The 26,481-nt window shown below is 44.1% G+C and overlaps 1 protein-coding gene across 1 annotated transcript; it reads right to left on the reverse strand.

Annotated features, from left to right (window-relative positions):
* Positions 1 to 23,658: 23,658 nt before the first annotated feature.
* Positions 23,659 to 26,151, reverse strand: LOC123408309 (methyltransferase-like protein 22). The gene is given in 11 exon segments (XM_045101439.1): positions 23,659 to 24,009; positions 24,103 to 24,208; positions 24,307 to 24,451; positions 24,575 to 24,728; positions 25,126 to 25,176; positions 25,300 to 25,402; positions 25,476 to 25,549; positions 25,620 to 25,703; positions 25,796 to 25,888; positions 26,029 to 26,085; positions 26,088 to 26,151. Coding segments are annotated over 11 exon segments (1,074 nt in total). The 3' UTR covers positions 23,659 to 23,866.
* Positions 26,152 to 26,481: the final 330 nt, after the last annotated feature.

Consider the following 26,481-nt stretch of genomic DNA (forward strand, 5'->3'; position numbering starts at 1 on the left):
CCGGCAGCCTGGGATAGCAAGGATGGACGTCGTTCTTCTTTTGTCGTTTGTTTTCGTCGGTAGTCGGACCCTGCTCTTACTCTTGATGGTTATGTACTGTACTGATGTGATTCTGATGTAGCTTGTGGCTAGTGTAAGCCAACTCTTTATATAACTCTTCTCTTCAGTACATGTACTTGTAACGATATCCATTCTTGCGACACAACGAGATGCGCTTCTATCCCTGACGAGGCCCTCGTGCCAAATTGAGGATAGGGTCGCATCTTGGGCGTGACATAGCATGTGTTAAAAAGTTGAGAGGGCTATGACAAAAACTGGATGCACTTCGTGTACAAAAGGACAATCTCTCTCGAAGTATCAGCGTTTCGAACGAGAACTCATCTCTTACAAAGGATTTCATTTTGTTGAACTTATTTAAACTCCATACTTTTTGTGTGTTCAAAATGCACCATTCAAAGGCACATCACAAAATTTCAACAATTTCTGACTTCATTTGGTATTCTTCGTGCATTTACTTTTTTTTGAGCTAGTTGACCCTGAAATTGAAAAGCACTACAAATGAACTCTGAAAATGTTGAAAGTTGGCATGCTATCATCATTTCACCCACATAGCATGTGTTAAAAAGTTGAGAGGGCTACGACAAAAACTGGATGCACTTCGTGTACAAAACGGACAATCTCTCTCGAAGTATGAGCGTTTCGAACGAGAACTCATCTCTTACAAAGGGATTTCATTTTTTTGAACTTATTTGAACTCGATACTTTTTGTGTGTTCAAAATGCACCATTCAAAGGCACATCACAAAATTTCAACAATTTCTGACTTCATTTGGTATTCTTCGTGCATTTACTTTTTTTTTTGAGCTAGTTGACCCTGAAATTGAAAAGCATTACAAATGAACTCTGAAAATGTTGAAAGTTGGCATGCTATCATCATTTCACCCACATAGCATGTGTTAAAAAGTTGAGAGCGCTACGACAAAAACTGGATGCACTTCGTGTACAAAACGGACAATCTCTCTCGAAGTATCAGCGTTTCGAACGAGAACTCATCTCTTACAAAGGTTTATTAAAATTCTTTTTGCATATTTGAGAATTTGACAAAACTATGATAATGAAAAGTGTTTGAAATTTAGTACATTCTATACATTCATTACATAAAAGGTTTAATATATTATTACATTATTGCACCAATATTCTATCTATTATTTCTGTTTTCTTCTGGGTCGTAGCCATGGAGAATCTTCATCATTGAGTAGGATGCTTGGGTCAGTTTTCACTTTGAAGGGCGGAATTTCATGAAACTTATTATAATCTTCTGACATGTCTGTCCTGTCATCTATTCCCACGATGTTTCTTTTCTCTGAAAGAACTATGTGGCGTTTTGGCTCATCGGACGATATCTTCTTTTGCTGATTTCTTTTTCTCGTTTTTGTAGACATGTCCTTCACATAGAAAACCTGAGCGACATCATTGGCTAGGACAAATGGTTCGTCCATGTACGCAAGATTGTTGAGATCCACTGTTGTCATGCCGTACTTTTGGTCTACAACTACCCCGCCTCCTGTCAGCTTCACCCATTTGCACCGAAACAAAGGGATCTTAAAAGTAGGTCCCTAGTCAAGTTCCCATATCTCCTCTATGTACCCGTAATATGTTTCCAAACAGTGCCCATTCTCGTCTGTTTCATCAAAGCGGACACCACTATTTTGGTTGGTGCTCTTTTCATCTTGGGCAACCGTGTAAAATGTATTCCCATTTATCTCATACCCTTGGAAAGTACATATAGTCGAAGATGGTGGCCTGGCCAAACAGTACAGCTGATCTCCAACGGTGTCGTCATTCATGAGATGTGTCTGCAACCAACTTCCGAAAGTCTTCTCGTGTTCCCCTTTAATCCAAGAGTCAGCCTTCCCCGGGTTTTCGGAGCGTAGAATATTCTTGTGTCTCACGATATATGGAGCCACCACGGTGGAATTGTGTAGAACTGTGTAGTGTGCTTGAGAGAAAGAATGCCCGTCCATACATACTTTTTCTTTCCTTCCTAGTGTGCCTTTTCCTGTCAGCCTACCCTCATACCGAGATTCAGGAACACCAATCGGCTTAAGGTCAGGAACAAAGTCCACACAAAACTCAATGACCTCCTCTGTTCCATAGCCCTTGGAGATGCTTCCTTCTGGCCTAGCACGGTTACGAACATATTTCTTTAAGACTCCCATGAACCTCTCGAAGGGGAACATATTGTGTAGAAACACAGGACCGAGAATTCTAATCTCTTCGACTAGGTGAACTAGGAGGTGTGTCATTATATAGAAGAAGGATGGCGGGAACAACAACTCAAAGCTGACCAGACATTGGACCACATCAATCTGTAACCCTGATAGACTTTCTCGATCGATTACCTTCTGAGAAATTGCATTGAGGAATGCACATACCTTTACAATTGCCAGACGAACATTTTCCGGTAGAATTCCCCTCAATGCAACCGGAAGCAATTGCGTCATAAGCACGTGGCAGTCATGAGACTTTAGGTTTTGGAATTTTTTGTCTTTCATGTTTACGATTCCCTTTATATTCGACGAGAAGCCAGTCGGGACCTTGATACTGAAAAGGACTTCAAAGAAGATTTCCTTCTCTTCCTTAGTAAGAGCGTAGCTGGCACGCCCTTGAAACTGCCCTGGATGCATGCCATCTCTTCCTTTATGACTTTCCTGGTCCTCCCGTGCTTCCGGTGTATCTTTTGACTTCCCATACAAGCCCAGGAAGCCTAGAATATTCACGCAGAGATTCTTCGTCAGGTGCATCACGTCGATTGCCGAGTGGACCTCATGGACTTCCCAGTAGGGTAGCTCCCAAAATATAGATTTCTTCTTCCACATGGGTACGCGCTTATCAGGGCCGTTAGGAACAGGTTGGCTGCTAGGACCCTTTCCGAAGATTACTTTTAAATCTTTGACCATATCAAATACTTCAGCACCAGTACGGATGACAAGCTTCCCCCGGGGTTCTACCTTGCCGTTGAAATGCTTGCCTTTTTTCTTTAAGGGATGCTTGGGCGGAAGAAAACGATGATTGTACGGGTACACATTCTTCCTACATTTGTCCAGATATATACTTTTTGTGTGATCCAAACAGTGTGTGCATGCATTGTATCCCTTGTTTGACTGTCCTGAAATGTTACTAAGAGCGGGCCAATCATTGATGGTTACGAAAAGCAACGCTCGAAGGTCAAATTCCTCTTGTTTGTGCTCGTCCCACACACGTACACCTGGTTCGGCCCATAGCTGTAAAAGTTCATCAACTAATGGCCTTAGGTACACATCAATATCGTTGCCGGGTTGCTTTGGACCTTGGATAAGCACTGGCATCATAATGAACTTCCGCTTCATGCACAACCAAGGAGGAAGGTTGTAGATACATAGAGTAACGGGCCAGGTGCTGTGACTGCAACTCTGCTCCCCAAAAGGATTCATGCCATCTGTACTCAGACCTAACCATAAGTTCCTTGCGTCAGCTGCAAATCTCGGGAACTCTCTCTCGAATTTTCTCCACTACCGACCATCAGCGGTGTGCCTCAACTTATCGTCTTTCATACGATCTTCCATGTGCCATCGCAACAACTTCGCATGATCTTTATTTCTAAACAGACGTTTCAACCGTGGTATTATAGGAGCATACCACATCACCTTGGCAGGAACCCTCTTCCTGGGTGGCTCGCCCTCAATATCACCAGGGTCATATTTTCTGATCTTATACCGCAATGCAGTGCATACCGGGCATTTATCCATATTCTCGTACTTCTCACCGCGGTAGAGGATGCAGTCATTAGGGCATGCATGTAACTTCTACACGTCTAATCCTAGAGGGCAGACGAGCTTCTTTGCTTCGTACGTGCTGGGGGGCAATTCGTTTTTTCTTGGAAGCATCTTCTTCATTAGTACCAGCAACTTTTTGAATGACGAGTCAGTCACACCGGTCTCTGCCTTCCACTTCAGCAATTCCAGTGTGCTACCCTGCTTCTTCTGGCCATCTTCACAAGTTGGGTACAACAATTTGTTGTGGTCCTGTAACATCTGCTCGAACTGCAACCTCTCCTTTTCTGTGTCGCAACCTCGCCGTGCATCAGAAATGACCCGGCCAAGATCATCAGCGGGCTCATCTGGTTCCCGTTCTTCATCCTGATCTTCTTCTTCATTGTCTTCCATTGCGGTATCAGCATACTCAGGGAACATAGATTGGTAGTTGTCATCATCGTTCTCTTCTTCTTCATCATCGTCTTCCATCATAACCCCTCTTTCTCCGTGCTTGGTCCAAACATTATAGCCCGACATAAAACCGGACCGAAGCAGGTGGCTCTGAATGACTCTTGAGGAAGTGTAATCCTTCTCATTCCGACATTCAACACATGGACAAAACATAAAGCCACCACCATGCTTGTTCGCATCGGCTACTTCTCGAAAAGAATGCACGCCTTCTCTGTAAGCGGTTGTGCGTCGATCACCGTACATCCATGGATGTCTCATCTGCGTTATACGACAGTATATCAAATACAATCACGATCCTAAAAATTAGTACCGCACGGTCTAAACGAAGAAATATAGTTGCTAACCTTTTAGAATAAGTAGAAATAAAGAGGAAGAGGTTTAAGCGTGGCTCAGGCATCTCATATCGTAGTTGTGTTCGGTGAACTGAAGCGGCATCGCTCTAACACACATTTCAACAAACACCTCTAGTGCATGAAAAAAAATGGAGAGCTAGCACACACCCACACTCTTCCATCCAAGAAAAATGCAAGGAAGAGGGGAGAGGGGGGCTGTGCTATATATAGGCAGAGGACTTTAGTCCCGGTTTGAGACACAAACCGAGACTAAAGGTGGCGCACATGCGGGCTGCACACCGCGTAGCCCTTTAGTCCCGGTTTGAGACACAAACCGGGACTAAAGGCTCCTTACGGGCCGGGACCAAAGCCTCATGGGAGGCATTGCGATTTGGGGCGACGTGGCCGGGCCTTTAGTCCCGGCCCAGGGGCAGGCTGGGACTAAAGGGTCCAGGCCAAAGGCCCGTTTTCCACTAGTGTATCCATTGTGATGATCATCTACAAGAGGGGAGAGTGAATCTGCATACCCTTGTAGATCCCTAAGCGAAAGCGTATATAATGCGGTTGATGTAGTGGAACATCTTCGCGATTCAAATCACAGCCCGTCCCGCGATCTCATCACGATCCGTCCCGCGATCCCATCACGATCTAGTGTCCAACGAACGACACCTCCGTGTTCAGCACATGTACAGCTCGATGACGACCCCCACCTTCTCGATTTAGCAAGAAAGACGGGGAAGTACATGAGTTCTCCGGCAGCATGACAGCGCGCCGGTGATGGTGGTGATCTATTCCTGTAAGGATTCGCCTAAGCACCGTAGAAATCCGATCTAGAGGAAGAACTACAAACTAGAGGAGAGGGTAGCACGTGGCTGAAATTGTGTGTCTCAAAAAACACTCAATGCCTCTAGTATATATAGGAGGGGAGGAGGCAGCCTCAAACCCTCAAGGTTTGGCCGAAAGTGGAGGTGGAGGAGTCCTATACTTCCTCCTTTCCACTTGGAAACCATTTTCACCTTTTTCACCTTTGGATTTTGCCTCTCAAACCTCATGAGCCTTAGTGGGAACTTATGTCAGCCCACTAGGGGTTGGTTTGTATCCTTCCACAGCCCATAAGTCCCCTCGGGGCGTGACACCCCTCTCGATGGTCCCCGGTATCCTTCCGGCACTCCCGGTACACTACCGATGAGCCAGAAACTTTTTCAGTGACCAAAATAGAACTTCCTATATATCAATATTTACCTTCGGACCATTTCGGAGCTCCTCGTGATGTCCGAGATCTCGTCCGGGACTCCGAACATCTTTCAGTCACCAACACCTATAACTCAACTATACCGAAACGTCACTGAACCTTAAGTGTGCAGACCCTGCGGGTTCGAGAACTATGCAGACATGACCCGAGAGTCTGAGACATTCTCCGGCCAATAACCAATAGTGGGACCTGAATGTCCATATTGGCTCCTACATATTCTATGAAGATCTTTATCGGTTGAACCTCTATGTCAAGGATTCAGTTAATCCCGTATGTTCTTTCCTTTGTCCATCGGTATGTTACTTGCCCGAGATTCGATCGTCGGTATCTCCATACCTAGTTTAATCTCGTTACCGGCAAGTCTCTTTACTCGTTCAGTAATACAAGATCTCGTAACTAACTCCTTAGTCACATTGCTGGCAAGGCTTGTTGTGATGTTGTATTACCGAGTGGGCTCCGAGATACCTCTCCGTCACACGGAGTGACAAATCACAGTCTTGATCCATGCCAACCCAACAAACACATTTGGAGATACCTGTAGAGCACCTTTATAGTCACCCAGTAACGTTGCGACATTCGATACACACAAGGTATTCCTCCGGTGTCCGGAAGTTGCATGATCTCATGGTCATAGAAACAGATACATTGACATGCAGAAAAACAGTAGCAATAAGCTGACACAATCATATGCTATATTTATAGTTTGGGTCTTGTCCATCACATCATTCTCCTAATGTTGTGATCCCGTTATCAAGTGACAACACTTGCCTATTGCCAGGAAACCTTGACCATCTTTGATCAACGAGCTAGTCAACTAGAGGCTCACTAGGGACAGTGTGTTGTCTATGTATCCACACATGTATTTGAGTTTCCAATCAATAGAATTCTAGCATGGATAATAAACGATTATCATGAACAAGGAAATATAATAATAACCAATTTATTATTGTCTCTAGGGCATATTTCCAGCAGGTGGGTGCGCCTACCTCATCTTTAATAGCAATGGCGTGTTCAGGTACAATTTTATCAACAATGAGATCGAGGTCAACCTTGTTGAGCACCTTCCTTCGGCATGGCCTGCCGACAATACACGGGACGTGTACTGGCTCCAGCCTCAACCAACCATTACTCCAATTCAGGAAATCAGGAAAAGGCTCGGGCTCCAAAACCGACATCCACGGGATAGCTTTGTATGTGAAAGATATTTTGTTTTACTTGATAAATTACTGGTTTAATTTAGCCAAACTAGCTAAAAGTAAGTTGTGTGCGGACTGGGCCATCTTCGGGAATTTGGGGCCCAAGTGCGAAATGTGACATGGGGCCCAAAAGTTTGTAATAAAATGTATAACTAATAGAACTATTCATATTTTCACTTAACTGTATACCTTAGAATATGTGTTATTTCGTATAACATTTAGATATATACCGTATGGTAATGTCAAAGAGTAAAACTATGTTCTAGTGAAAAGAGTCATCTTTATAGTATTTCTTGAAACAAAACCTTTAAATACATGCCTAATCGAGTAGCACTGCTCTACTAGTAGGGATTGCATTCCATACGATATGAAAACATGAAAAGAACCAAACTTATATGAAAAAACAGATCTTATTTTGATTCTGAGCTTATGGCTTATCAATTATCTCGGAACATATTCAGGGATGGCTGCTGCAACAGGAAACAGGTGCCGATGGGCTGCCGCATAGAGGACATACGGTGGTCCTCCGCCATCTATCGGTGGCTCGTGCCTTCATAGAATCAGGTATGCGGGGCCTCCCTGTTTCCCGCTAGTGAAGTCATTTTTTAGGGTGAGGGATATCTATTTGATCTCATGGATCTGGCTGGGAACGCCGACATACCAAGACGAGCGGAGGCGGATGGAGAATCCTTGTGGAAACATCTGCTACGACGGTGCCATCTTTCTTTACAATATTTTTCTATCGGGTCAAACAACATGCTCCTCATGGCAATTATCGTATGTATGTTTCAATAGAAAAATCCAGAACAAAAAAGTTATCACGTGTGTGCTAAGTAAGTTATTTGGTCTATTGTACGTATATACAAAGTTATTTATACATGAGTTATTGGAGGTATTTCAAAAAAACAAAATCTCCGGCTCAAAAGTTATCACGTTCCCGTTAAGTAAGTTATCCGCTCTGTGCTGCGTATATTACCATGCTATTTACACAAAAGTTACTGAAGATATATTTTACCGTAACCTGTATCACAGGGTCGAAAATTATCATAATAGTTGTACTTGAGTTATCAACTCTGTATGTATAAATTATCATGATATTTACATAATAGTTACCGTGGGTAATGTTTTCAACAGAAAAAAAAATCCGGTTTGAAGTTAACACTCTTTTTGCATGTAAGTTTTTGATGTGCGATGCGTAAGTTATCATGTTATTTACAACAAAATTTTATTAAAGAATATTTTAACAAGTTTTTTAAGCGAAAATTACCATATGTGAGGATTTAGATTTGATTTTCACTCACCCCAGTAATTTTTGTTCATTTAAAAATCAGTGGAAATATGGTATAACGTATGAGATGCGGGTCTTAATTTTTTTCAGAAAAATTATTCGAGGACAACGACTCGATCCATATTGAATGAGAGTAGAATCCACTTCTACAAATGTACAAAATCAACTTAACTACAAATCAAACATAATAACTACTCAAAGCAGATGATTACAATACATTTTCATTGGTGATTACGAGGGATTGAATCCTAATTCTGTCACATTTTTTGATTTTGTTCGGATCTATCCCTATTTTCCTGTAGATCGGAGACTTTTTTTTCGGATATATCGCTATTTTCCTGCCGAATGGGAAACAGTTTTCTCATAATATTATTTGTATGAAATATATTGTATTGTATTTTTTTATTATTATTTTACAAACATGCAATATATATTCAATTTTTGTAACGTTAAGAATTTTATTTATGTTATGTATAGTTAGAATTTTTTAATGTTTTACAATATATAACATATTTGTTCAATAAATATTAATATATTCAATAATATAATTATCAACTTAAAATTATAATCATTTAATTTTGCTCACTATATCATTTCAATCCTTAAATTATTATTTGTAATACTAAATATTTGTAGATGAGTGCTGGTGCACACACACAAACTTGTGTGATTCACCCTTTCTTATATACAGTTCACCAGGTATAGAGCTTTACAGAATGGCCGAGTAGTAACTGGTATTGTACTTTGGATGCCATTTAGGTTTAAGTAACTGGTTAATTTATTTTCAAGTGGGCAATTCGATTGTAAATTTTGTAATCAATGAGTTAGGTAGATTTACATTTTTTGTGTTAAGTGCATGTCGGTAATTTTGTCAACGAAGAAGTAACCATATTATTTAGAAGTACCAACTATGTTTTCATTATGCAATACATATGCTTTTAATTAAGGAAAACGCTGGTTTTAAGCCGACTGATTTTCTCGGCTTGTAAGTCGCCTCAAACACTCGACGTGTGGCGGCATGGACCAGCAACAGCTCATCCCCGTCGAACCTTATCCCTAGCGAACCATCCAGATATTTTCTTCTTGACTTCGTCTTTCCATCAACACACAGCTCTCTGCCTGTCTCTACATCTTGCTCTTACCATGACCCTCTTCTCACCCTTCGCTGCAAGCCGGCTTCCCAGGCTGCACCCCCAGCCGTTACTCACCTCTCGCTACTGTAGTCTAGGTTAGGAGGGTGCTGCTACCTTGGCCGACAGCGGAGCTGCCGTGCAGCAGGCTACACACGAGAACACTGCTGCTGCGCTGACGGGGGAGGTTCCAAGCTGCCGCCATGGCCGACGGCGGAGCTGCAGTGCAGCAAGCAATGCTCGACCATGTTGTTGCCGTCTGATGAGGGAGTTGCGTTGCGGCAGGGAGAGGCTTTGAGCTGCTGCCATCAGTGGCGGAGCCAGGAATGAAATGGAGGGTGTGCACATCTAAAATTTTTTTCCTACCTAATCCAAGTGTCACACAAAAGTTGGCAACAATATAATACATATAGCTCAAAAGTCAGACAACATTATAGTTCCCACATGTAGCAAATTTGCAACGTTGCAAATACAAAGTCTTACATGGATACAAATATGTAGCAAACTACTACACTAAGTAACTCTACGACGTTCCTTTGCCATGAAAGCTTCAACAATGTCGTCCTCGCTTACTTTCAAGAACACATCTCGTTCAATGAATGTCACTAAGCAATCATTCAGGAGATCATCACTCATACTATTTCTCAATTTATTTTTCACTAGATTCATTGCCGAGAATACTCTTTCAACACTCGCTGTGGCGACCGGTAAGATCAATACCAATTTGATAAGCATGTAGACCAAATCATAGAGAACATGTTTGTTTGTACAAACAAGCATAACAGATAGTTCACCAATAGTATGCACAGATCTGAACCTAGCATCTTGTCTCATATCATCTATAAAAGTAGCAAGTTGGAATTCTAGCCTTACCAAATCAATGCTTGATATGTCCTGAGGGTAGAATTCAGCAAGTTTCATTACCTTGAGTGCATCATAAGAAGCAAATGAATTGGCGGGATTCAAAGCAGACATGCAAATCAACAACTCCATATTAACCTCGTCAAACCTATTGTCAAGCTCTTGAATGATTTGATCAAGGATACCAAGATATACTTCTCTTCTATAACGATCATCATTTGTTTGCACTTCATAATACCGAGGTGATCTTCCATGAGGCACATAACTATCCTCCGGTGTAGGAACTTGAATGCCATGTTTGTTGCAAAACAATGTTACCTTTGCAAGAAATTCTTCCCAACCATGAGACCTCATATGCCGCATTTTATTCTTTGCCAAACTAACAAGTGCCATTGCATTAACAATATCTTGATCCCTCTTTTGCAATGACTGAGATAACTCATTAGTGTGGCCAAGAATAACAAGCATCACATGAAGATTGAAAACAAAGTCATATGATTCCAAGGCAAAAGTCACTGCACGTATTCTTGTCCACTCACCCCTTTGTGAAGGATCTTTTCCAATAGCATCAAGTACTTCTAGTATTGTGGGATACATGGTAACAATGTGCAAAATGGTTCGAAAATGAGAACCCCATCGAGTATCACCGGGTCTAGGTAATCCCATCTCTTGATTTAAACCACTTCCACTTTCAATTTCACCCATTTCAAGTGCTTCCAAAACCTTTTGACCTCTAACATCTCGAAGCATGTCATGGCGCTTGCAAGAAACTCCAACAATATTAAGCAAGTAAGAAACATGATCAAAAAACCATTTACATGGTTCATTTCCCTTTGCCACGGCAATAAGAACCAATTGAAGTTGATGTGCAAAGCAATGAATGTAATAAGCAGAGGGTGACTCATTCATGATCAAAGTTTTCAACCCTTTTATCTCCCCTTTCATATTGCTAGCCCCGTCATATCCTTGCCCACGGATTTGAGTAAGAGACAAATGATGATCAATAAGCAAAGATTCAATTGTAGCTTTAAGTGACAAGGAAGTTGTGTTGGAAACATGAAAAACACCAAGAAATCTCTCACACCCCTTTCCAACTTTATCAACATAACGTATGCAAATAGCAAGTTGCTCTTTGTGAGATGCATCACTAGACTCATCAGCTAGGATTGCATAGTGCTCATCACCAAGATCTTCAATAATTTGTTTTGTAGTTAGTACAGCACAACATTGAATAATCTGTTTTTGTATCGTTGGACTAGTCAATATGCAGTTTCCAGGAGCATTGTGCAAAACAATCTTATCAACTTCTTCATCATTTTCTGCAAGCCATTTTAGAAGTTCAAGAAAGTTCCCCCTATTACTAGATTCTTCACTCTCATCATGTCCACGAAATGCCAATCCTTGATTCAAAAGAAACCTCAAGCATCTAAGTGAATAGGTTAGCCTAGCCTTGTAAAGACGCATATCCTCTTTAGACACCCTCACAATGATATTATCAATTGCCATTTGAGGTGTCACAAATGAATTATACTTCTCTTGAGCTTGGTTGTGAATGCTACCAATACCACCTACATGCTTGTCCAATGCATCAGGTTTGTTCCAATTTCTCCAACCATTTTTAACAAAGGCATCACCCCTAGGCCCCCCATTAGTTTTCTCTTTGAACAAATAACACACAAAGCAATACGCCGCTTCCTTTGAGACACTATATTCTAGCCAACTATACTTTTCAAACCAAACAAAACTAAAGTGTCGGTTTTTACCATAGATTTTCCTAACTTCAAAAGCATGTCCATATGGACGACATGCTGTTTTTGCAATATATCTTCTCCGAACACTATCTTGATCATTAAAATCATACTCTGAAATAGGAGTTCTTTTCGCTGGATCACCTGAAAAGACATGTGCACTTGGTTGTTGAGGTGATGGAAGACTTGGCGTTGCCTCCTCGATTTCAGTATCCGAATGGATAGGAGATGGGGAATTAGGACACCCCGCATTTTCAATATCTTCCGTGTGATGTTCAGTAGCAATCTTCCTCACTTTCTCTTCATGTTTTTTAAAAAGATCCAGAATGGCACTTTTCCTCTTCATGTTCTGCTTTGCAAGTTGCAACTGCAAGTCTGCAATTATATCCAATCCAATGTGAATGTGTGATTATATCACTGGCTCCAATGAGAAATCCTACAGGCTACAGCCAGAGAAAAAATATGTTCCCAGTGCTTACCACTTTACCAGACAGAGGAGGGGATCTGACGATCTGTGCAGACCGGCTGAGGCCTGAGACTGAGAGGAAGGGAGGGGCGACCGCAGCGACCGGCGGGAGCAGGGGCGCCGCGGGCGCAGCGATCGGCGGGAGGAGGGGCGACCGCAGCGACCGGCGGGAGCAGGGGCGACCGCAGCGACCGGCGGGAGCAGGGGCGCCGCGGGCGCGGCGACCGGCGGGAGGAGGGGCGTTGCGGGCGCGGCGACCGTCGGGAGAAGGGGAGCCGTGGGCGCGGCGACCGGCGGGAGGAGGGGAGCTGCGGCCTGCGGGCGCGGCGACCGGCGGGCGGCGGGAGGAGGGGAGCTGCGGCCTGCGGGCGCGGCGACCGGCGGCGGCGGAAGGAGGGGAGCTGCGGCCTGCGGGCGCGGCGGCCACGGGATGACGGGAGCTGCGGCCTGCGGGCGCGGCGACCGGCGGGAGGAGGGGAGCTGCGGCCTGCGGGCGCAGCGACCGGCGGCGGCGGGAGGAGGGGAGCTGCGGCGTGCGGGCGCGGGCGCGCGACGGCCACGGGATGACGGGAGGAGGGGCGAGCAGGCGACGGGAGGGGAGCTGGCCAGCGACGGCTTGGTCAACTTTAATTTTTAATAAATAATAATAAAATATTCCAGATTCTGGGTGGGCCACGGCCCACCATGCCTACACGCTGGATCCGCCAGTGGCTGCCATGTCCGTCAACAGAGATGTGTTTGCAGTAGGAGATGTTATAGCGAAGCTGCTGCAAGCCGATGGCGGAGCTTCATCACACCGGGGTGCACTGGTGTTACGATGCGGACTGTCCGTGTGAAAATCAGGATGGTTGTTGTCGTGGTGTTGCTATGCAACGCCCCTCGGCTAAGCCAGCACTATGATGCAACGCTTGCAGGCGGCCGGCGCTGCGGAACGAGAGCAAAGAAGCAAGGCACACCGTAGCAGCACTCGCCCGACATTGCTCGTGCAACAAGATGGACGGGTCTGCGATGCAACGCTCTTGGCGCCGCTAGCCAGCGTTGCTATGATGGCTTCCGGTGCCGCTGCTATTGCAGCTCTGGCGCCGTGCGTGGCAATGGGAGGGAGGCATGCTGTGAGTTTGGGCCTGGAGGGGCATGGGGTGCTTCGTGTTTGCAAATGCAAGCATAACCTCTGCAAGAGGCCGAAGCAGAAAAAGACAATCAAAGGGTCATGTATGGACGGATTGGATGGCCGTGCTGGCGGAAGATCTGTAGTAACGCCCTTTAATTAATTATACATTGACAAGCTGTTAGGTTCCCCTGAATATTTTGCAATGTATGATGCATGATGGATGTCCTTCCTTCCCTTTGTACAATAGTAAAGACCGATTTGATCTTGGTTGAGTGCCTGCGTACGCGACGTGCAACAAGCAATCCAATTCGGACCCCGAGTTTCGATTCTATCGGGCCGCATAGATCAATATCAATACTAGTAATCGACTTTTGCCGCCCGCGCATTCAGCCAGAAACCCTAGATCTATCAAACATGTCACTCTAGACGTTTGGGTATCCGAACCCGCTACCCAAACCCGAACCAAACCGAATTACCTGAATTGTCGGGTAATTCGGGTCTCTGGTAAGGGTTCGGTTCTTATTTCTTAATTATTCGGTTTTTGAGTTAGGGATTGGGTTCTAGTATGGAAAACCCAAAATATCCATACTACCAAAATTATTCATACTGTTCAAATTTTTCATGCTATTATTACACTAACTTGTTATCCATACTAACTAAATACCAATATTACCAAAAATACCCATATTATTCGAGTTATTCATATCAAAAGTTGATGTATGCTCTGAATATTTTGAATATTTTAGGTACCTGAATTACCTGAACCGAAATTTTGGGTAATTTGGGTTTGGTTTTCTTTTATAGAAACAATTTTGGTTTCTATTTTTGAATACCTGAATTACTCATAAACCGAACTATCCGAACCGAAATAACCAAAATACCCGAACGCCCTTGTGTCTCGCCGCAGCTGCAGCAGCCACCGCCGCCGCCGCCGCCGCCGCCTGAATCGCATTGCTCGGGCCGGTATCAGAAGGGTAGTGCCGTCACGGTGGGCCGACCTTCCGCCAGACCTTCTCGGCGACGTCTCGGATGCCTGCACGCCGCCGCCGACTTCACGCGCTTCCACGCCGTCTGTACGGCCTGGCGTTACGCGCTGCCGACGCCGCTGTGCCACCGTCCCGCCGTGGCTCATGTGCACGGTCAGCGCCAGCGAGTGCCCCATCCTGCACTCCACTTTCAACTCCGGCCGTCGAGCCCGCAGATGCGGTGACATCCTTCTCGCGAGTCCACCATGTTCATCACCCGTAACGAACTGGTTGGCCACCATGAATGGCACGGCCGCCTGGCTGTTGACAACAGATACAGGAGCAGGACTCATGGACCTCCTCACTGGAGCCTGGACCCAGCTACCAGCAAACGATGACGAGAACTCGCCACAGCTTGACAATCCCCGTGGCATCATCTCCGGCGACGGCACCATCCTCCTCTACAACTCTAAACGGGAGTCAGCCCGAAGGCTCGCCTTCATGGCCACCTTCTTGCGTCCCGGCGATGTGACATGGACGCAAGTGAAAACCACGCTGGATTATTCGCCAGACACCGGCATCTATTTCAGCGCCACGGCCGCGTATCACAACGGCAAGATCCTGGTGTGTGCGGACGTGAATTATTGGTGCATACTCACGCCGGACGACTATAGCATCTGTCTCAGGCTGGAGCTGTTGAGGATGTCAAAAGATTACAGAGGCTGGTGCCACAGAAATAGCCACATCTTGCAGTTTCGTGGCCAACTGTTGTGGGTGTCCGTCATGGTCAAAAGACGGGAGGATGAGCCAACGCACGTGTTTTCTCTCGTAGTGCATGCGTCGGAAGAAGAAGAAGACGAGATGCGTTGGGTGGTGGTGAGGGACGGCGCGAGCTTGGGAGGCCAAGTTCTCTTCCTTGGCTCCTGCGCTAGCTTCACCATGGATGCTGCGCGGTTGGGTGTGGATGGCGGGTGTGCCTATTTCATCTTTGCACATGATGTGCTTAGGTACAACTTTGTTAACGGTGAGGTCACTCTCGTGGAAAACCTTCCTCTAGCCTGGCCTGCCATCAAAGACGGGGACTGGCTCCTGCCTCAGCCTACTATTGCTTCCATTCAGGAGATTAGAAATAGGCTCGGGCTTCAACAAGAACATTGACATGATAACTTTGTATACGAAAGATACATTTCCTCAACTTTGTATACAGAGTGTTTTATCTTAAATTTATATTTTATAGTTAGGTTCACTCTTTGCTTTATACTGCTTGTGATTTATTCCACGATTTACCACGTGCAACATTCCTAGTGTGTCAAGTAATTTTTGGGGACACACGAATACAATCCACAAGCTAAGGAGGACTGATGGTGGGGAATGTAACACGGACGAGGAAATGAGGACTGATGGTGATTGACACGGCCATGAACAGCAAGCAAACGGCAGCGTTCACAAATGAAGAGATCGATAGTGCTTTTCCAAATGGGGCCTTCCAAATCGCTGGGTATGGATGGTCTCCGGGCATTGTTCTATCAACGGCACTAGCCATTAATTAAACAAGAGGTGTGTACCGCAGTATGTCATTTTCTGAGTGGGAAGGAGGTGCCAAAGGATTTCAATGACACGATCATAGTACTGATTTCTAAAGTGAATGCGCCCGAGCTATTGACACAGTTTAGGCCGTTTAGCTTGTGCAATGTGATGTACAAAATAGCTTTAAAGGTGGTGGTTAACAGGCTTAAACTTTGTCGAGTGCCCACACTTTGGAACTCGGCAAAGCGGTGGTTCATTGCATAATTCAAAGCATTACATCGATCCTCACATACCAAGATACCAGATGAACATTACGTGCTTTTTTGTTTCGCTAATGAAGTGGAAGTGGATCTTAGATTACTATACACAAACACAACAAGTAGCTAATATGAACGTGGCTAGTTCTTCAAACTTTGGTGAGTTTGATATTGGTCTTGCCTACACGCTCGCGACATTGCGGTCGGCTGGGACTCGTCCGGCAATGTGGATGACTTGCGCGGCTTCTTGTGTGGCAACGATTGCCCCTTCACGCGGGGAAGGATTTGTTGTTGGATTCTGGTAGTCGGTCTCGTTCGGCGTGTTCGAAGGGTCGCCGTGCCTCTCTTGTCTTCTGAAGTCGGAGTTGTTTGAGGGGGATCCTTGCGGCGACGATGACGTGAAGACGGGTGGTCGGTTCTGGCGCTGGCTCGGCGTAGGTCCAGTGCTTTTCTTCCTTCAATGCTCGTCGGCTGAGTCGAAGCTGCCTGGTCGCCGGCATGTGCGGTGGACTGTTTGGCGTTGTCCGACGTAGGCCTCTACGCTTGTCTGCGGTGGAGGCTACATCGGTGGTCGTCGATGGTGAAGTCGGAGTCGCCCTCGCGGAGGCGTGATGACGATGACGCCGGATTACAACCTCGACGGAGCTCTTTCCCTAGACGGCGTGTGTGCGTTCTTGTGTAGGTTGTCAGGTCGCCCTGTGTGCTCTTTTGTGGCGGGCGCATTGTGACGGTTTTAGCCCGGTTTTTTTATTATTAACCGGGCAACTCTCTTCGACATTTTTTAATGAGATCGGTACCTAAGGAACTGCGTTTCAGAAAAAAAAATATTGGTCTTGCCTAGGTTCCTCCAAAAGCTCATAAGCAGCTCAAACAGTTTATCAACATGGTCATCTTTGTTATGCTTGATTTCAATCACCTCAAAATATCACACTTGGGTCTCAAAATAATGCTCATGACATTAAAAATATGTTTGTAGCATATAAAAAATTTGTGTAGTTTTGAAAAGGTGTTTTGTTTCATTCAAAAAAATGTTTAACGTCTATCTAAATGATATTAAATATGTCTTCGATAAAATGTTGAAACATATCTTTCATACTTATAAAGGTTGGAGTTGGTGCTGAGTCCACATGTGAAATTATATCTTTCCTACTTATAAAGGTTCGAGTTGGTGATGAGTCCACATGTGAAACCATATAAATAAACAAATGCACTTCTACCAACATGTGAGACTAGCAACCTTCCAAAAGATGTAATAAACAAATGATATTGTTGTGAGTTCTATAACATCCCAGATAAACAAATAGCTGCTATCCTAATATGAGCATAACACTTATAAAAATACAAACTTTAAATGCATACGGTTCCAATTCAAAATCATGGTCTTTATTTTATTTTGTCTACCCAATCAATTCTTCCAGTTTTATAGCATAGTAGAAGGGAGTGGCCACATTGCAATTTCAACACGGTCATAAACGTTGTCCTCCTACAAAATCCATAATCTTGTGCAGTGAAGTTACTCCTGTCCATTCGCCTATGTTTTAGAATTTAATGTAAATCTTGCAAATGACCTCCAATAGTCTCTTAAAATCATCAGTGACTATAACATGACCTTTTGTTATATTTACGTTCCCTTTTTAATCATAAACCATGCAATAGACGTAAGACATCATCATCTTTGGATGATTTCCTAAGCCAATAGTATCACATCGTTGTTTTTATGGCTTCGTAGCAAGGCAAGGGTATTGTGCTAGTATTCAAAAAATATTTATTGTGTATTTGAAAAATGCTCAACGTGTATCAAAAAATGTTTCACATATATACGAAAACTATACAATGATTATTAAGAAAATCCACAATTATTTGGATTAAAAAAACGAATCAGAAAACACACATAAACAAAAGAAGAAAAAGCACGTGAAAGAGGTTCTAAAACCTGGCTGAACCGGTGCTTAGAACTTTCCCAAAACCACACGATGGAGCTACAGTGTTGTGCTGACTAGTTAGCATGGCCCGAGAGTTGAGACGAGCGTACGTCTCGCAGCAGTATGCAAGACATAACCGTCGCGGATGAACATAGGTACGTCTCGCAGCAGTATGCAAGACATAACAGTTTTGAAAACCTTCTATGGACCGGTTTTAGAAGCTTTCGACTATTTTATGTGTGTTTTACTTATTGGTTTCCTTTGGTTTTATTGAGGTTTCCACTTATTTTGTTTTCACAATACATGTCTATTTTTCTCACCACAGGTTTTATATTTTTCGTATACATATAAAGAATCCTTTTATACATGTTTAAAAAAAATAAAATTCATGATTAACATTTCACACCTAATAGTGTTTTGAAAACGAATCAAATATGTGTTAAACATCTTTCAAATACAAGTTGAAATATTTCTTTGAAGGAGAAATTTCTTTACATTTATATAATGATTTCTTTAAAAATGTCATCAAATGTTTTGGAAACGAATTACGTTTTTAAATATAAGATACTTTTCTGAACAATATGACACTTTTTAAATAAAGTATTTTTAAAATTGTATAAAAAATAACAATGTCACATACATTTTTGATATGCGTGACAATTTTTTAATGTCACAAAAAAATTGGCATGCTATCAGTATTTTTTAAAACTACGCTAACCATTTTTTTACATCGTGTTAACATTTTGCAAATTTGTATTTTTCAAAGTAAATTAAGTTTTGATTTTGGTTTAACAGAGTGGTTCCAAAGACTATTGCATTTGGTGTGTTGTTTATTTTTGTTTGCGGGGTAGGCTTCACTAGTTATCCCCCACCCTCGACCACAAATTTTTGAAGACTAGGGTATCCTTTCTGTATCACGTTTACTCTTCCGCGACCATGTATGTATGATGTGTTGGGCATTATATAAGCTCGTGTCCCACATAAAGATTAATCATGTCTCTCCTTTTCTTTGCGAGTACTAACCATGTCTCCCTATCCCACATTGCCCTTGATTTGGGTGAAAAGGTGGTGGCGTGATCTCTCTCCCCATCTTCATTTCTCTTTTTCTGACTTCGCACCAAGGAGGAGGCTAAGAGACATGTCAGTAGTGTTGTAGAAGAGGGCAAGGTGTCAATATGGGACGGAAGGGAGACACCTGATAACCAAAATAATGCCGCGCGGGAATAAATTTAGAGGAATTGGGCACGGGAGGAATGAGGATGAGGTCGGATGTTAATGGGAGAGGAGTGGTGTCGACAATTAATGCACCGTCGATCTTAGGAATTGAGTACAATTGTGGAAGTGAGTAGGGAAAGGGGTGTTACTCGAAGGAAACTTGAACGATAGCAAAGATGACACAGTGGTTTTATGCAGGTTTAGAACTCGGGATGCGTATTAACCCTAATTCTTGCTTGCTATTGTATTATGAAATAAGGTTACAAATGATGTCATGCCCTCTTATTTTATAGGCCAGGTGGATCTGATAAGTTGGTATCTATTTTCAAGGGATGCAGGCAATCGAGCAATCCTATGATAAGTTGGTACTCCCTCCATTTTTATATACAAGGCCACTATCAAAATTACAATTTGCAGAAATACAAGGCCACTAACACTAATCGATACAATATTAATGATGTTTGCCTCCTACTCCCTCCGTCACGGTTTAGAAGGCACAGTTAAACTTGCGTGCGTTTCCAAAATAGACAAGATTTAAGGCGTGAAAGCAATTACTCTCATTAATTAGTACTAGTACTACTTATGCATGCGCCCTCCTAATTTGCTGCTCACGCATTAGTACTAGTATTTTCTCAGTTGATTAGGCGCATTAGCATCTACACCTATTGAAAAGGACGTGGATGTTGCCTAGAGGGGGGGTGAATAGGCGCTTTAAAATAATTAAGGTTTAGGCTTGAACAAATACGGAATAAAACTAACGTTTAATATGTCAAGCACAAAACCTCAAACAACTAGGCTCACCTATGCGCACCAACAACTTATGCTAAGCAAGATAAACAACTAAGTGATAGCAAGATATATGACAAGAGACAATATGGCTATCACAAAGTAAAGTGCATAAGTAAAGGGTTCGGGTAAGAGATAACCGGGGTACGCGGAGACGATGATGTATCCCGAAGTTCACACTCTTGCGGATGCTAATCTCCGTTGAAACGGTGTGGAGGCACAATGCTCCCCAAGATGCCACTAAGGCCACCGTAATCTCCTCACGCCCTCGCACAATGCAAGATGCCGTGATTCCACTAAGGGACCCTTGAGGACGGTCACCGAACCCGTACAAATGGCAAACCTTGGGGACGGTCACCGAACCCGTACACGTGGCAACCCTTGGGGGCGGTTACCGGTACCCGTACAAATTGCTCGGGGCAATCTCCACAACCTAATTGGAGACCCCGACGCTTGCCCGGAGCTTCACACCACAATGATTGAGCTCCGAGACACCACCAAGCTTCTAGGACGCCAAAGCATCCACGGAGAACAATATCTAGGGTACTAAGTACCAAAGGTAGTAAGCTTCTCAACTTCTCACTTCCACGTATCACCGTGGAGGACTCAAACCGATGCAACTAATGCAATGACAAGAACACACGAAGTGGTCAAGTCCCTCACACTCAAATCCCTCCACAACAACGAAAGCTATGGAGAAATATGAGAGGAAGAACAAGGAGCTCACAAAGAACTCCAAGATCTAGATCCAAGGGGTTCCCCTCACATAGAGGAGAAAGTGATTGGTGGAGATGTGGATCTAGATCTCCTCTCTCTTCTCCCTCAAGAACAAGCAAGAATCATTGGAGGGATTGAGAGTTAGCAAGCTCTAAGAATGTCAACAATGGAGGTAGAACAAGAGCTCAACGGATAGATGAGGCCAAGGGGGAAGAAGACCCCCTTTATATAGTGGGGGAAGGAATCAGACTGTTACCCCCACTTACAGCCCGAGCCCAGAGGTACTACCGCTGGCTCCAGCGGTACTACCGCTGACCCTCCGACGGTACTACCGCTGACCCTCCAGCGGTACTATCGCTGGCTGCAGCGGTACTACCGCTGAGCCCATGGTAGCGCAAAGATACTACCGGGCCAACCACCGCCAAGAAAGTCTTCGCAAAAATGTCCGACGCAGTACAACCGCAAAGATGACGGTACTAAAAACTTGGAGCGGTACTACCGCTGGCCAGGGGCGGTACTACCGCTGGGACAGCGGTACTACCGCCAGCTCTAGCGGTACTACCGCTAGGGCCAGCGGTACTACCGCTAGGGCCAGCGGTACTACCGCTAGGTCCAGCGGTACTACCGCTCGCCACTGAAACAGCCATAACTTTCGCATACGAGCTCCGGATCGAGCAAACCCAAGCTTGTTGGATTCAGGACGACAAGAGCTATCCAAACAGCGACTGGAAATCTTAAGACCATGCAGATATGAAAATGCCAATGATATAGAGATGTGAGTCCTCTATCAATGAAGAACCGTCAAAAACTCCAACATCGAAAACATCATAGTAGATGCATATGGACTCCGTTTTCGATGAACTCGAGCTTGTCACGAAGATGACCATAAGCTCTAAAACTCACAAAGAGAAACACCAAACAAGAACCAAGAAGTATGATGCAAAGATGCAAATGGTTTGAGCTCTCAACGAACGATACGATCAAGCTACTCACTTGAGAGCCCCCCCTTGATAGTACAATAATCTATCCTAAACAGAAAACCTATCAAGGGCAAACCTATACCTTGCACCTCGTCCACTTGAGCTAGATGATGATGATCTTGGCTTCCTCAAGATGGACCACCTTTCTTGATTGCGTTGGCTTGATGAAGACTAGTTGATTGCTCCCCCATACTCACTATGGGTGAGCCACTCTTCAGCATATCTTCACAAATCCATTGCCACCACAATGGACGGCAAGCTTCAAGCATGATATCTTCGTGCTGATCCACTTGAACTTGCACATCGCAATCTTGATGACGATCACAACTTGACGTCATACTTCATGGGTTGTATGAGATCTTCCCTTTGACGCAAGCCCATGGAAACACACCTAACCCCCACATAGAACTCTCACGAAGACCATGGGTTAGTACACAAACACGTAATGAACAATGCTTACCATACCATGGGATCACTTGATCTCTCTCGGTACATCTTGTACGCTTTGTGTGTTGATCATCTTGATTTACTCTTTGTCTGACATCTTGATCAACCATGTGTCTCTATGACCATTCTTTGGATAATACCTTGAATACTATCTTGGTCATCATATAAACTCCTTGAACCCAACAGATGGACTTCAAGAAGTGCCTATGGACAAATCCTATAAATGTAACTTAAGGCAACCATTAGTCCATAGGAATTGTCATCAATTACCAAAACCACATATGGAGATATATGCTCTAACACCTACTACATCTCACAACCAATCGGTGACTACCTTGGTTCCAGAGATTTTCCAAACGTGCCTTCTAAACCGTGATGGAGGGAGTAGTATTAACAAAGAAGTACATTAATTATCCTTTGCATGCATGCGGGAGTGAAATCATTGGCTTGATGTGCATGAGAGTGAAAATACACATTAATTTACACGCCAAACAAGAAGACAAGCTGTTTTGCAACATTGACTTAGAAGGCATTAACTTTTGTCTTAGTACCTATAATATGAGTTTGTTGCCTTGTATTTAAAAATGAAGGAAGTATAACTTTTTTTAGAGATTTTACTAGAGGACTACATATGGAGCAAATTGAGTGAATATACACTCTAAAGTATGTCTATATACATCCGTATGTAGTCCCTTAGTGAAACCTCTAAAAAGACTTATATTTAGGAACAAAGGAAATAGTAACATTAACGTTTCATGCAAAGATAAATTCAGAATCCAGAATTTTGATTGACATGTATTTTATCGGATACCTGAAAACCGTTATTTTCTTTGAACTTGATAGATATACTGTAGTATTTGTTTTCAATGGAGCACGGTGTAGTTTTCTCTTAGATGTCCTGTAGACAATTTTACAGGATACTTTATTGATCCACCAAACCAGTTTTCAATGGAGCACGGTGTAGTTTTTGACAGTTTTCAGGATTCTTCAACAAACCAGTTTGATGTCAATCCATGAAACATTGTCAAGAATCATACTATTTCTATACTTCCAAATACACCACATCGTTGTTGAATTTAAGCAAGAGGTGTTTTTTGTTGGCAATCCAAAATCTAGCACTTGATTCAAAGGAATTGCCAATAAAAAAATTAAAATATCTAGCAATGACTAAGCAAAGCTCATCAGACACAGCCGAAGAAAAGATTGCTGAATAGATTCATGGTCATAACAAAATGGACAATCTTCAGACCTTGCAAGGTTTCTTTTCATCAAGTTGTCTTTGGTCATAAGCTGCTTACTGGCCAGCAGCAGCCACAGGAAGATGTGTATCCTACTGGCAACACATAATTTCCAGACAGCATGAACATAAACAGTCTAAAATTTGTAAACCAACAATGCTATTTTAGTCTGGCCAATACATGAGCTTCCACATCTCCAGATCCTTGCCTCTGTTGTATTCTCTGATGTACTGAGGAACACTCGCAAGATCTATCTGCTCCCCTACAAGGCCTGGTTTTAATGTAGAATTTTCCTGTCCTCCACATCCTGGAGAAAATAAGATTGAACCGAGGTTAGCTGAGATAGCAAGATGAAGCAATTGTTCTGTCGATCGTCAGAGTGCCTTGCAAAGGATATTACCATCTTGAGCCACGAAGAAGCTTTGGAAATGCTTGTAACCATTGGCCACGACATCTAGTTCGTCCAGGCTGAAGTTGTACCTCTTCTCCAGGGTCAAGTACAACACCTAACAGACGCAAAGGAGAATCTGAATCTTTCTCTCAAGCATCATAGTTAGCTGGATTTCTTTGATTACATAATGATTGTCAGTGAATACGATGATACCTTCTTGGCACCACGTGACATCAACTGCCTCACTGTGTCGAAGAACAGATCGGTGAGATCATCACTGTAAATAACATCTGCAGCGAATAGCATGGTGGCTTGCTCAGCTTCCTTGATTTCACTTGCAGACCATGAGTATATCGAACTGCATTGGAGGACATGTAACTTAAGCTCGGTGCTGAGGAACAATTACCAAAACTAAAAATATTCAGAAGTCCATAGTGAACAATTGTACAGTCAGAACTGCAACTGGCGCAGAAAAAAAAACCTTGGATCAGATGCATCGTGTGTACCCACAGGCGGAGGCCACGACATTTTCCAGTCCAGTTCCCGTACATGGACTTTAGCTTCATCAAACTTTAGCATGCTAGAGTTGAGACGGACATTAGCCAGGCAATTATCGAGGATATCAGTGCCTCTATCTGTTCATTCCCATTGGTGAACAAGATACGTAAGCACTAAAGATAGCAACATGACACAAGAAACTTTAATTACTCCATGTTTTACTCTTTCGGGATGCATGTAAGTATCATGTCAAATTTTCAACATCAAAACATTCAGACTTTCAGATATGTACGACCTTGCTAGGTTATTAGGTGTTAGGACTGAAATAGAGTTACATGTTCAATGGACGACTTGACAGACAGTAAAGAGCTATGCCAGAAAAGTAATGCAGACTGGAATTCAGATGATACTGTGAAACTTGTTCCATATGTACTTTGAGAATTTTTGGTATTAGTGGTGCTACATGGTATTGTAACATAATGATGGAACGTGCAAGTCTACTGTCAAACTGCACTTAAAAGGAGGACTAAGTACCTGTAATGAAAACTCTTCCAGCAGCTCGAGCTTGCGCCAACCCTACCAAACCTGGCAAACGCTGGTGTTCAGGAACAAGCCGTATGGTAACCTTGTGCAGAATGGTGACTAAAGGGCAGATGAAACAAATGTCGTAGGACTCTATATCAGGTGAATTTCGGATCGAGCCATCACCTGTCCCAGCGCCGATCTCCATGGCAGTAACACCGTCGAATTCAGACGACGTGAAGCTCTTGTGCAACACAAAGTCAGTAAGCAGCATCGCGGCCTTCCAAACCTGTAGAGCGACGACATTTGACAAACAAATGAGTCACGACTGAAAGAAGACGATAGAAATCCAGCAACCCGACCTGAAGCCCGACGCTCCGAAGCGGAGAGGTGACGCCGTGCTGCACGGTGAGCACATGGTCTTCGCCTCTCCTCCCTGCGTTCCAAGGAGGACCAAATAATTGGCGACTCACCAACAACAAGAACTGCAGTAGCGAACGCCTTACTGTCTTTGTTCCTCCTCCTTCTCCGGTGGAGAAGGAGATCCCCGTCGTCGTCCACAGCGACAGCGACAGCGTGAGGCGAGCCGCCTTCTCAACGAAGCCAAGAAACAAGTCAGCAGAGGGAGCAATTCACCATCCACCAGCTACGTACGGTACAAGCAAAGCAATGCGAAACTCACTCGCTCGCTCACATGAACTGGTCGTCGATGCGACCAGCTCGCGCCAACTGCTGTGCTCGCCGTCGCCGCCACCACCGTCGCCTCCGGGTGGGTCTATAAACAGCAGGTGACGCGTCAGCACGAACCAAACCGACGACCGCGTCTGGACGCGAGCCAAGAAGCGGCGCAGCGAAGGTGTATGATGAAATGCGCCTGAGGACCGAGGAAGAGGAGGCGCGTGCGCGGTCAATTACCTATCGGGCGGGAGGAGAAGGTGAAGCGGGAGAGGAAGAGGCCGGAGAAGCGGGGTGGTGCACCTCGCTCATCACCTGCTCCTCCGACCCCGCCGCCGCCTCCCCACCTCCGGCGGCCTCCATTTTTCGCCCTCGTCTGGAGACTGGAAGCGGACTGGAAAAACGCTGTGGTGTCGTATTGGGCCGGGCCGAGTATGGGACTTCTTTCAATGGTTGTTGTTGTGCTACCAACATGTGGTCCACTAAAAAAATAGTGTTGTTGTAAGATCTTTAGAGTTAGTGCCTGTTCGGATGCACTCCACTCCATCAAATTCTCAGCTCCACTCCCCGCTCCTAGATAGCTGCTCCTCATGACAAATCGGGAGCTAGCAACCTGTTCGGCAACAAACTCCACTCCATATTCTGGATTGCTGCCTCCCCATCACACATCAATCTGATTTGACACTTATCAAT

Source organism: Hordeum vulgare, chromosome 7H, assembly GCF_904849725.1.
Source record: "Hordeum vulgare subsp. vulgare chromosome 7H, MorexV3_pseudomolecules_assembly, whole genome shotgun sequence".
In the NCBI taxonomy this organism is placed as follows: domain Eukaryota; kingdom Viridiplantae; phylum Streptophyta; class Magnoliopsida; order Poales; family Poaceae; genus Hordeum; species Hordeum vulgare.